This window comes from Balaenoptera borealis, assembly GCF_965194805.1.
Source record: "Balaenoptera borealis genome assembly, chromosome: 13".
NCBI lineage: Eukaryota > Metazoa > Chordata > Mammalia > Artiodactyla > Balaenopteridae > Balaenoptera > Balaenoptera borealis.
The window spans coordinates 6,448,206-6,460,696 of NC_138870.1; the positions used below are offsets into that span (position 1 = coordinate 6,448,206).

The 12,491-nt window shown below is 53.5% G+C and overlaps 1 protein-coding gene and 1 long non-coding RNA gene across 4 annotated transcripts in view; one reads left to right on the forward strand and one right to left on the reverse strand.

The window, feature by feature from the left end:
• LOC309609022 overlaps nucleotides 1–12,491 on the forward strand; it is a 447,877-nt gene that overhangs the window by 358,532 nt on the left and 76,854 nt on the right. The window lies entirely within an intron of this gene.
• The window catches only part of VWF (von Willebrand factor), a 202,589-nt gene that overhangs the window by 58,749 nt on the left and 131,349 nt on the right, over nucleotides 1–12,491 (reverse strand). For all 3 annotated transcript variants that reach the window (XM_082349753.1, XM_082349754.1, XM_082349752.1), the window contains 4 exons: nucleotides 11,665–11,759; nucleotides 9,448–9,608; nucleotides 2,186–2,289; nucleotides 1,032–1,170 (listed from right to left, as the gene is read on the reverse strand). In XM_082349753.1, coding sequence (XP_082205879.1) covers nucleotides 1,032–1,170; nucleotides 2,186–2,289; nucleotides 9,448–9,608; nucleotides 11,665–11,759 — 499 coding nt within the window. The remainder of the gene's footprint in view (nucleotides 1–1,031; nucleotides 1,171–2,185; nucleotides 2,290–9,447; nucleotides 9,609–11,664; nucleotides 11,760–12,491) is intronic.

A 12,491-nucleotide genomic window follows, 5' to 3' on the forward strand; every position in this document is an offset into this window, starting at 1 on the left:
GCTCCCCGCGCGCTGGGCAGGCGTCGTGCTTGGTGCCCCTGCCCTCGTTGCCTGACTCCCGGGCCCTGCAGCTCGGTCTCTGGGGCTGAGGCTCCCTCGGGTCTGTGGTCCTCCCTGCAGCCCACACCGAGCCCCCTCCCCTGCCGCTCCCGAGAGTGGGGACGGAGAGACCACGCTCGTTTAAGCTGCGCAGAGGCCAGCCGCCTCGAGGGCAAAGCGCTCAGCCCTCCTTGCTCACCCGCGTCGGTGTCACCCAGCAAGAGGAACTTGCAGGAATCCGTGGGCGGGGAAGGGGGCCAAGCAGCGCTCCCTCAGCAGCTAGGGTTCCCCCAGGCTGCTCCTCGGCCCGCCGGGCAGTGGGACCTTCTGTGCCCGCACCCCTCGCCCCCTCCCCGTTCTGAGCTGCAGAGGCTAGGAAGGAAAACGGTGGAGAATGCGATGCAATGGAATGGGGACTTCCCTGGCGGCCCAGCGGTTAGGACCCTGCGCTCTCACTGCCGAGGGCCCGGGTTCAATCCCTGGTTGGGGAACTAAGATCCCACAAGCCTCGAGGTGCGGCAAAAAAAAAAAAAAAAAAAAAGAATAGAATAGAATAGAACAGAGTAACATAGAATAGGATCACAGGGCGGGAACCAAACTCCAGGGGTCATTTCAACCTTCCCTGAGTGGGCTGTTCACTGCCCAAGGGTGCTGGCAGGAAGGGTGCTGGGGCGCCACTCCCCACCGGTCCCCTGACCGAGGCCGTGTCTGCCAGAAGGAACGGGAGCCTTCCTCTCATTCCACCGTGCTGGGACTGGGGCGGATGGGAGCCTGCCCCGCACCAAGGCCAGTCAACGAATGAGCTTCCGTCCCGTCCTGGGAGGCGTGCAGGCGAGCTGGAGGAACCCAGCAGTCACTCGAGTCTCGAGGTCCTGCCTCTCCAGGGGCTGGAAAATCACCCCCCGTAGAAACCAGCCCCCAGAGCTGTTTCCACCGACAGAACGGTGGCATCCGGCCTGGGAGCACACCCGCCCCCCGACCCCTGCTCTCACCTGTGCCAGGACGTACTGGCATTCCCCGGGGAACAGGTACTTGAGCCCGTCAAAGGTGAGGTAGTGAGCCAGGCCCAGGGCGGAGCACGTGGCATCGCACACGTGGTCCGTGCAGTTCCACTTCCGGTCCCGACAGACACTGGGAACAGGATGAGGGGGGTGAGGGCGGGGCCCTCGGGCGTCGGGACCGCGAGGACGCCACCCACCCTCCAGGAGGCCTCAGGAAGCGTTGGGAGGGTGGTCTGCAGCCTGTGGATCGGACCTCACAGGGCCCTGCCGTCATGAACCCACACATTTTTAGAGCACGGGGCCCAGGAGGAGAGGGAAGCCACACTGACCCCCCGTCACGAGGCAAAGAAGGGCCCTGGTTGACCGAGGTGACCCGGGGACACTCTGTCACCACCTGCTCCGGACGTGCCAAAGCCCAGCCTCCCAGGACATCACCTGGGAGGGGCCACAGGGTCTCTACAGAAAAGACACTGAGGCCGATAGCCCCTCTGAGGCTAAGGGGACACACGTCCAGAATGGCAGGAAAATTCTGAGCTGGGGAAACGGTGACCAGCTGTGAGCTTCTGCCAGGAGAGGGTGGGCAGCAATGTGTGTAAACCCACAGCGACTTGCCGGCTGCCCTATGGCCCCATCCCTCCGCCCAGTAACAGAGCCGACATCAGGAAGCCCGACAGGGGCGGCAGCGGTGGAAAGCTCAGACCTCAGGCCCCAGACACTAAGCCCCTTCCTGCCTGTCCCCGTGGCCCTTCACTAAAGTTGTGCACTGCCCCAAAGAAAGGCACGGTGAGTGAGCAGAGCCCGGGGTTGTGTGAAGGACGGTCTCTTTCCCGGCAAGCACACTTGCAATATGGCTGGGGGACAGGACAAGGCCAGAGAAGGACCCCCGATCCCATGCCCTGGGAATAGCTTGGTCACACATGCAGTGACGGATATGGCCCTTATCTTCCCCAGGAAACACTGCTGTCCAGAAAGTGTCCCCGTGGGGTGAGTATACGGGATGATAAAGTCTCCCATTTGACAGATGGAGAAACAGAGGCACAGAGAAAAGGAAAGGAGCAGCCACGTTACCACGGGTGGGAGGCGAGCAAGTGCCAGAGCACCCCGTCCCCCGTCCCCAGCGTCCCTGGAACCCTTCCCGGCCTCACCAAGTGTTGCAGTCCACCTTCACCGTCTCGCCGGGGCTGTACTCTCTGCCCTGGTGGAAGCAGGGACACCTTTCCAGGGCCACACACCTGTTCTCCTGCCGGACCTAAGGGAAAGCGATCCAAGAGTCTTGGGGCCGTAACGAGTGATCCAACAGCCGCGGCCAGAGGCGGCCCAGGGAGCCCACGCCCAGGCTGGGGCTGAAATCCCTGCTCTTGTCTACACCGGTCCCCCCCGGCTCAGCTGAAGACACTCTGACTACCTCCGCCCTCATACACTGCAGGGGCAGGAGCCCTGGGACCTGGTGGAGACTCCAATAACACATGTCAGAAGCCCTTGAGACGTGCATCTCCTTAGACCCAGTAATTCCTCCAGAGGACTTCTCCAAAGGTAATAGAGTTATAGGCAAAAATTAATGTACAATTATTTATCATTCCAAAAAAAAAAAAATGGAAGCAACCAAGTGTTCAACAATAGGAAAATGATTAAACCCATTAAGGAATCTCCAGGTGATGGTGTCCTGTGGAGCGCATTAAAATCTGAAAAGTTTTGAGAACTACTTATGCTGTTAATTTCTAAAACAAGGGAGAAAAAAACCATATACACGTATGGTCCCAATGATGAATATATATATGCATATATTTCAAAAAAAAAAAAAAAAAGTCTTGAAGGAAATATATAAGTTGCCTCCAAAGGGCTTGGGAAGTGTAGAAGTTGCCTCTGGTGAGCTAGGATAAGGGAATCTTACTTTCTTTTTTGGCTTTTAAATTTTTTTTCTGAATGTTCTTCATTGAGCATATACTATGTTTTGTAGTTGAAGAAAATGGATAATGTATTTAATAAAATGAATTAATTAGTGAACAATGCACTTAATGCCCTAGAGGTGAAAGCTGAATAGTGGCCACAGGCAGGGAGGGACCAGAACCAGAGGCTGGGGGTTTTCAAGCCCCACGTGCACCCTTGTCACCCAGTCCCCTGACAGTCCAACACACCCTCACGGGGCCTGCGCTCCTTCCCCACCCCCCCACCAGTGAAGCAGTAACTATGGGACAGGTTATACTCCTCAGGGGTGTCGGGGCCAGAGGAAAAGAATGAAGACCCGCTGGCCCCAGTGACCTTAGGGAGAGCTGGCCAAACCCACTCTGATCCCACACGTAGATCTGCTTCTGTCCCAACCCTAGGAGGCAGCCCTGGATGCCGGCTCTGCGTGACCCTGGGTGAAGGGACCACGGCACTCTGGTTCCAGAGCCACCTGAGGGGTGAGAAGCTGCTGGTCTGGGTGCCTTAGCACCTGTGCGATCCCGTCACTCCGCAAACAAGCCTGGGTTCCCTGGGCCTAGAGCCAGACAAAGCCCTGGGACAGAGCGGTCTTGGGCTGAACAAAGGGCTTTCATGTCAAGGATCACAGACTAAAATCATGTGTGTGCATATGTATATGTGTGCGTGCAAGTGTGTGTGTGCATATGTATTTGCATGCGTTTGTGGGTGTGAGCTTGCGTGTGTGTGCATGCATGTGTATGTGTATGTGTATGTGTGGGTGCATGCGCGTGTGTGTGTGTGTGTGTGTGTCGGAAGGGGTGGGAAGAAGAACCTCCACGACTCAGCCACCAGCTTCACGCAGCCTCTGGAGTGTTCCCGAGTCCCCGGGGCCTAGGGGAAGGGGCAGGATGGGAGCTAGAGTGAGGAAGATGCAGGGGGACCACGCTCTAGGTGGCTCTTACCTCCAGGGGCCGCAATGTCCTTGGCAGACATCCAGCTTAGGCACCCAGTAGGGAGGATGGCAGCCTGGTGGGAACAGGGAGGATGGGGAACGTCCCTCCACCCCCGTCTTCAAAGGCCTTGCCATCAGGCTTCACCCCCGCATCCCCCAAGCTTGTCATCTTTGATGTAAGTCCCAGACCCGCCACCTCGTGGCTACTCTGGGAATGGCCGTGGCCTCCCTGGGGATCCCTGACCTGCTCGCCAGCCCCGGCTCCTGCAGTTGAGACCAACCAGACAACGAGCCTCGTTACGGGAAACATTATGTGAGGCGAAGCGATGCAGGATGGATTCCAGAAAGCGGCCCTGCTCACCTCCCCTGAGCGGAAGCAGGCTGCGGGGAGGGATCCCAGGCCTCTTGGTCTGCGTGCTGGATGTTTTTACCTCCCTCCAGGGTGGACAACCCACTGACAAAAAGTCCTGCACTCCCAGGGCCCAGGTAACCCCTCGCCTGGGCCAGGGGTGAGTCCAGGGAGCCCGGCCCGCCTCCAAGGGACAGAAAACTCAAATCCCAGCTTGGCCATGAGATAATACTGTCACCTCCTTCCGAGCTCTCACTGACAAACCACATGGCTCCTCTCTGCCCTGCTTATTTTAGTGAAAGGAGATGACTAATTGATGGATTATGATATTAAAATAGGACCTTGGTATCAAATGAGGACAGGGGCATAGGTTTAGACCTAGGTCAGAGCTGGAGGAAGCAAAGTGGAGCCTTAAAGGGAGAGGAGAGGTTTCTCAGCAGGAGGCTCCCGACTTGGGACAGAAGATCAAATATCACCAGCCTAGCCAAAAGCACCCAGAGTCCTAAAGCGCTAAAGTATCCACAGAGATAGAAAGATAAAGACACATGCAGGAGATGGACGGGATGGGGATGAGAATGGGTCCACGTGTAGGGTGGGCCAGTACAGCAGCCCCGAAGTGAATTTCGTGCAAGTCACTTACTTGAACTTCATGTTTGAAAAGAAGAGAACCATTCCTGCCTAGTGTTTTTCCCTTTAGGACACCAGAAGGATAATAAGATAAAGTTGACGAAAGTTGACGAATGTCCTTCAAGGACTTCAGAAGAAAACAGGCAGAAATAGCTTTCGCCATTGTTCATCAGCTCATGACACCTTGAGTAAGAAAGCCTCATGCTGAGAACACAGTCCTGGGTCTTGATCAGCCCAAAGAAAAATTATGAAGTAGAAAAAAATTGGCATTGTTGCTCTTCTCTGAAAAGGCCCCATCTTCACCCCGCCATACTGACCCATTCTCCAGAATCTTTTTTTGCCTTTCAGCTGTCCTCTGTTCTCCCCACCAATACTTCCAGCTCAATGCAGCTGCCTTCAACTAGATGTTTGCTAGAGGAAAGAATCTGATGAAATAATTCATGCTAAAGTGTGAATGACTTCCTATGAGGATTTATAAGGTAAGCTTTTTTAAAGTTGTTTTTTATTAACCAAACTAAATTCATACCTATTATACTTCAGTAAACCTGATTAGGTGACAAATCATAGGAAGTGTAGGAGATATCTTTGAGACAGGAGGGCTTTCCTGGGCCTTTTAGAATTACATCTCGTAGGATTTACAGTGCACACATGAGAGGCCCTCTCTGGATGGGTCCCTCAGCCCAAGCTCTAGCTTTCAAAAAGCAGTGCCAACCAAAGGGGAAAGGGAGGGAGGGATAAATTGGGAAACTGAGATTGACATATACACGCTACTATATATAAAATAAATAACTAATAAGAACCTGCTGTATAGCACAGGGAACTCTATTCAATACTCTGTAATGACCTATATGGGAATAGAATCTAAAAAAGAGGGGATATATGTATATGTATAACTGATTCGCTTTGCTGTACACCTGAAACTAACACAACACTGTAAATCAACTAGACTCCAATAAAAATTAATTTTAAAAAAACAAAAAACACAAACAAAAAACAAACCCAAATAGCAGCGCCAAAGTCTTTTCAGGCTTCATAGTGGGCCAGTGAGAAAACTGGGCCTCAAAGGACCAGGGAAATGAACACATGTCTCAGCTGCTGAGAGCTTTTCCAGTACCAGCAGAACTGGGTACCAGTTTGGAAAATGTGACCACTGGACTTAAGAGCATAAGTGAGCATCTCCCAGACAGGGGTACTACACTGGGAGTCAGAAGGCCAGGATTTCCACTACACAGTTATGTAGCCTTGAATGGTTCTGTGCTCTTTCTCTCCTCGGTCTCCTTCTGTGTGCTCGGGGAGGGGGGGGGCGGGGGCGGGTGGCTGGGAGGTGATGTTGAAAGCGTGAGTCTTTAGGGCTCCTCGCTCTGCCTGGAGACAATTACAGCCTCGACTGAGACAGAGTGAGCCGGGCGGTGGGTTGTGCTTTGCTGCCACCTCGTGGTGGAGGCAGGTAATAGTCTAATTTAAAGGCAGGAGGTGCATTCAAGGATTTTTTAACCACAGAAAAAGACTTGGGAAATTTTCTAGGGCAACCCCTTTATTTTATTGATCTAGTGGGTCTTACATGTGGATCCTGAGGTCCAAAAAATTGCTCCCCAGTGTGGACTAGTTTCCTATAGCATCTCTGTCCATAATATGGTTCATGCTTTTCCTCCATGAACTTCTTGTAACCGCGGTCATTATACCACCACTTACGAAGCGACTTCCATGTACCCACCACTGTCACCTCCAATCCTCTCAAGAACCCTTCTGACCCAATTTTACAGGTGAGAAAAATAAAGACACAAAGATGTTAAGTGGCTTGCCACTCTGTTGAAGTAAACGTCAGGAGCCCAGATTCCAGCCTGGAAGCTCGGGGCAGCTTCTGCACCAACCATCCACCAGGGTGGTCAGAAAGCATCCCCACCCCTTGTCCCATGCAAGGAGACCTTGGCACCAGGGTCAGGAGCAGATGGAGTGAAGCAGAAAGCCTCTGATCTGAGCGGGTACCAGGCCCGGAACAAACTGCAAAGAGGGGGGTGGTCCTCAGGACCAGTGCAGGTCTGTGAGGACGCGAGTGCAGCCTGGAGGGTAGTAGGTGTTTAGAAAATCATGTGCAATATATCCTGTCTGTTACTCGTGTTTGTATGTCATTGCCTTTTGCTTCATTTTTCTGATAATTCACTTCTGTTATATTTACAAAAGCTTTGGTCCACAACAGATTGGAAATTTATGAAAATGGGCCCTTCCTGGGTCTCTCCAATGGACCAGAGGAGGGGGCCGGCCCAGCCTCTGAGACAGCCTCGGTTACGGATGAAAACAACGACTAAAGCTATTCCCATGATCCCATAGCACTTTCTGGTTTTAAAAGCGCTTTCACATATGACTCCTTCAGGCCCATGTGTGATGAAGGCAGAGCAGGAATTCTGTGCCCATGTTACAAATGAGGCAACTGAGGCTCAGCGAAAGTGAATGTGCAAAAGCGAGGAGCCAGGAAGCGGTGAGGCCGGGCTGGGAGCTGGGCCCTCGGGCCCCTGTTCCTACTCTCCCTGCTCCCTGTGGATCTGCCCCCCAGGAAGGAGCTGCTCCATCCCCCTCTCGAGTCCTCAGAACCCCTGACCTCTTCCCCCAAACCCTCAGTGACATGCCGCAGCCTCCCACCTTCCACAGGGGATGGCCGAACGAGAAGCACCCCCTCGGAGGACGTCTGCACCCATGGGCCCAAACAGTGTTTTCGGCTCCTTTTCCTTTGCGTGGAGGCCAAGAACACGGGTCGCGGGCGGCAGCAAGCACATGGCGCTCTTCATAAATCACCCAGACTTTCCTGCTCGCAGATCTGGCCTCGACAATTTGCATGTTAGCTGGCATCATAATGAAGCAGTTGTGAAAACAGCCCAGTCCCTTATCCCACAAGCCTCAAGTTCACAACCTGTGCGGTTGGGGTGAGAGACACCTTGTTAACATGACAGATGTCCAGAGACTGTCCTCAGCAGGCCAGAGGCTGCAGGAATGCCCACGAGTCCCTAACGACACGTTCTCATCCTGCATTCAACGCCTCGCTCTCCACTGGGGATTTGGGACAATAATGCAATTATTGTGGTTACTAATATTTAAGACTCTCCGTACTATTTCCTTCGTGGGGGAAAAAAAAGTTCATTTGAAAGAGCCCCTCATGCTTCCAGTCTCCTGAGTGGCATCCCTCTTTTTGCCAGAGCTTTCTCTGATGTCGGGAGAATTTCTTCTCCAAGTATGGAGAAGGAACAGTCAAAATAAGAGGCCCTTGGGGTAAAAAACAACAATATGGAAGTTTCCTCTCCACGCTCCTATTTCTTGTCTGAGTTTCCCCCTCCTTTATACCTCCTTCTGCTAAGGCACCAAACAAGTTCTTCCAGTTTGGGGATGTTCCCTGGACAATCTCTAGCTCCCCCATTAGAAAAGACAGTTCTAGAATCCTCAGAGGCTAAGACAGAGGGGAGCACCCAGGGAGAATGGATAACAGCTACTCTGTCCGTCTCGGAGGAGAGAGGGTTGGAGGGAAAGAGAGAGACCGTGTGCCCTGCACACACCCCAGTCCGCAGCCTTCCTGAGGGCCGCTGGTGATGCATCCAAGTTTCCAGCTCCCACAGCCCAGGATACTTGCCCCCAAGCCGAGGCCTGGGCATCATGAATGACCTTTACAGCTATAAGAGGGCCATCTTGCCTCCCCCCACCAATTTTGGCCTCTAGGATTCCCACCCCAGCCCTCACTGCTCACGTTGGGTATGGGGAATTAAAGAAAGCAAGAAGATGGGATGCATTTGAAAGAGAAGAATCCAGAAGTTGCATCCTTCAGGGTGACAAGAATAGTCTATGTATATTTAATACACAGATGTCCTAAGACTAGACTTGGGATGGAGCTAAGGGGGCCTGGGTGTGCTCAGGCCATTGCCACCACCAGGATGCACTAGGAGCCAGGCGGCCGCAGACCAGCAGCTGGGGGACCACAAGGAAGGGCTGGCCGAGGGTGACGGTTTGCAGCCTCTGCCCCAGAGACACGGAATGTTAGGAGCTGACCAAGACCTCATGGCTCACCCTGCAGATGAGGAAAACAAGGCTCAGTGTGGGGAAGGGATTGGTGGGCCCGCGGCTTGCTGACGGCAGTGTCTTCTCTTGAGATACAGAGTTATACACATAAATGCAAATCATATGCAGAAATGTGTGCATGTGTGTGTGTGTGCATGCATGTGTCTCCTCATCTTCGTACAATGGCATGGAGCCCTGGGAAAATTCTAGTGGAAATGCCCGTTAGCACTTTTAAGTATTTTCTGGAAATCCTTGCCTTGCTTCCTAGGGCACCGCTGTGCTAAGTTCTTGTATTTTTGTCAGCTCTCACCAAGATCAAGGTCAACCCCAGCTCTCCCATCAGCTCTCCCCCCGCCTCCGGCGGCTGACCCAGCCACAGAGGACTCACCCCTGCCCCTGCCTGCACCCCGTCTGCAGCCCCAGTGCCGTCCTTGTGTAGCTCTTGTTTCGTTCTCTCTCTGCCTCCGCAGCCCACCTCACTGTCCCCTGCCCGCGGGAACCCGGCAGGTCGACATCCCCCTGCGGCTTGGGTGGCTTACCATGCCGGGGGGGCAGAGGCAGCCGGACACGCAGCCCATGCTCACGCACTCCAGGTCGTAGTTCTGGCAGGTTTTGGCGCACTCCAGCCCTTCAGCCCTCGGGTTGTCAGCAGGACACACCAGCTTGACCATGGGGGGCCGACAGGACAGGCTTCTTTTGCCTTGGAGTCAGGAAAACCAAAGAGACGATCATCGAAGGGGTGAATGGATCTGCCCCCTACTCTGTCCTTTGCCCCCTGCGTGCAGTCACTCAACCCCAGAGGCTCAGGCTGCCCACGCCCCGGGACAAGGCACTGCTGGACCTCCAGCTGGGTCCTGAATGGCAGCCTCATCTACTCATCTGAGCTCTGACCTCTGCCTACACTGAAGATGCCCCTGCCGAGCTCAGCATCCCTCTAATGGCCCGCGGTCCTCAGCCCCCTTGACCCTGCTGTTGCCTGCTGCACTGAATCAGGACGCACTGCAAAAACATCCAGAGCCAGGCTTTAAAGGACCTGGGTTTGGGTGCTTAAAAGGAACCTTTGCTCCAACACATTTAATTTTAAATTCCTAAAATTAGTTAATTTAATCACAACAACGTTAAAGGGGGCTTTGCTCACATGGCATCCTCTGCCCAGCCCCTGGCCATCCCAGCCGCTCTATTTAAACCTGTAACACTCCATCCCTGGACACTCCTACACTCCCTGCTTTGTCATTCTCCGCAGGATCACGGTCTAACATCACCATTTGATATACCATTTATTTTCCTTCTTTGTTGATTGCTCACCCCCACCCCACCCACACACTAGAACATAGGCTCCAGGAAGGCAGGGGGTTTTGTCTGCTTTGTTCACTGTTCTATTTCCTGGTAATTAGTAGGTATCACTTTTGTCTGCTTTGTTCACTGTTCTATTTCCTGGCAATTAGTAGGTATCACTGTGTTGACTGAGTAAATGATGACAGCAGATAACTGACACAGCACCTGTGTTTCAAAAACCCTGGTGCATTGAATAGCATTTGTATCTTACATACATATGTAGCATTTAGTATCTCTTATGGACAAGAAAGTCAGAATTTCCAGCCTTGTTTTTATATGGAAACTTTTGTTAGGAAACTGAAACCCTAAGAGGTTAAATGGCTTTTCCAAATGGCACAGAATTCTAGGAGTTTCCTGACTTTGAAAAAAAAAAATACCTTCCTGTCACTAGGCTAGAAGACTCTGGGCAAGAGAAGCATCAGACCTAAGAGGCAGAATGCAACAGAGAGGGGTGGGGTGTTGGAAAAAAACGTTACAGTGAGAGAGAGCAGGAAGAAGAAAGAGGCAGAGGGATGAGTGACCTTGAGGTCTGCTATGGACTGAATGTTTGTATCCCCCCAAAATTCACATGTGGAAATCCTAACCCCCAAAGGTGATGCTTTTAAGAGGTGAGGTTTGGGGCAGGTGATTGGGTCATGAAGGTGGAGCCCTCAGGAATGGGATTAGCGTCCTTAGAGGACACCCCACGGAGTTCCCTTGCCCCTTCCACCAGGTGAGCACACAGCGAGGACCCGGAGGTGGGCCCTCACCCGGCCATGCGGGCATCCTGTTCTTGGACTCCCCACCAGGACCAGCTGGAAAACAAACGCAGGCACAGAGCTGTGTCACTGGGAGAGAGGGGGCCTTAGGAGAGTGAGAGGTAGGGAGAAGAGGTCAAGCTGGAGGTTGAAAATAGCCCATTTAGCTGCCTAAAGGCATCTCGCTCCCTCCTACTAGGAGGGTCCTTTCTAAGCGAGGACGTCGGATCCTTCTGATCCATAAACGTGGAATATGGTCCCACCAGGTCTCCCTCCTGTGCCTTGTCCTTCAACAGCACAGCATCTATTGGGACCTTCAAACTGAGGGCACCGAGTCCAAACCCCTCTGTCTCAAATCCATCAGAGAAGCTTTCTAAAGAGGTGTTCCGGTCAACGCGTCCCTCGGTAAAATGAGGCATGAAGGACCACTGTACCCACAGCTGCTCCCTGGGTTAAGGTCGCCGTGGGCAGAAGAGAGATCTCCCTGGTCCATCCTGCAGGCAATTCAGTCTTTCCCCATCACAAAATAAAACTCCTCCTGCCTCAACAATTGGGATGTGTACATGCAAAGGCACATCCAGGCCTGGAGGTCACACACGCAAACGCGTGCCTGAACGCAGCCAGCTCCCTCACCCACCCCACCTGAGCAGAGGGAGAGGAGAGCCCGCTGGGGGCGGTACTCACTGCGGTGGGACGTGGGGCTGCTGAGGACCGAGTCGGGCAGCAGGCGCCCCGGGGCTGTACTCGTGGAGCAGTGCATGAAGCCGTCCTCACAGTAGCTGCGGAGAGGAGGTCACAGCCTGACTTAGAGGGATTCCCCACCTCCCACAGCGTGCTCTGCCCCCTCCGGCCGGGCTCCCATCCCATGACCCGGCTGAAACGCAGCTGCTAAGGCCACCAGTGACCTCCACGCCACTGGACCCGGTGCAACTGTTTTCACTTCTTTTCTTACTTGCTCTCCTTCCACATTAGTCATCCCTGTTGCCTGCTCCATCCTTCTACGAAAAGAAAACAAAACATCCCTCCTGGTTTTCCTCCCACCTTGCTGGTTGCTCCTCTCGGGCTCACTGTAGCTCCGCCCCCCTGCGGACTCATCCCAGCCCCCCTCTCCTCCTCCTACTGTGTGTGCCATTTGCAAGTCCGGCCTCAACTACAGAGAGGACTCAGATTCACGTCACCAGCTCCAATCTCTCCGTTGAACTTAAGATCCACGTATTCAAATGCTTATGTGATAACCACCTGTGTGGCTCAGTGTGTCCAAAACTGAACTCACTATCCCCCCTCCAAAGCCAATTCTCCCCCCCGGGGTTGGATTCTTCGCATGAAACCACCATTCATCTAGTTTCACAAACCGGAAACCCAGGGCTCAGCCCTGACACTGCCTTCTCCCCACCCCCTACACCCTATCCATCCCCAAGCCCTGGGCTTGGTGGCTTGAATATCGCTGGAAGCCACACCCACCTCCATCTCCACTGCTGAGCCCCACCCCCATCACCTGGATGGTGCAAAAG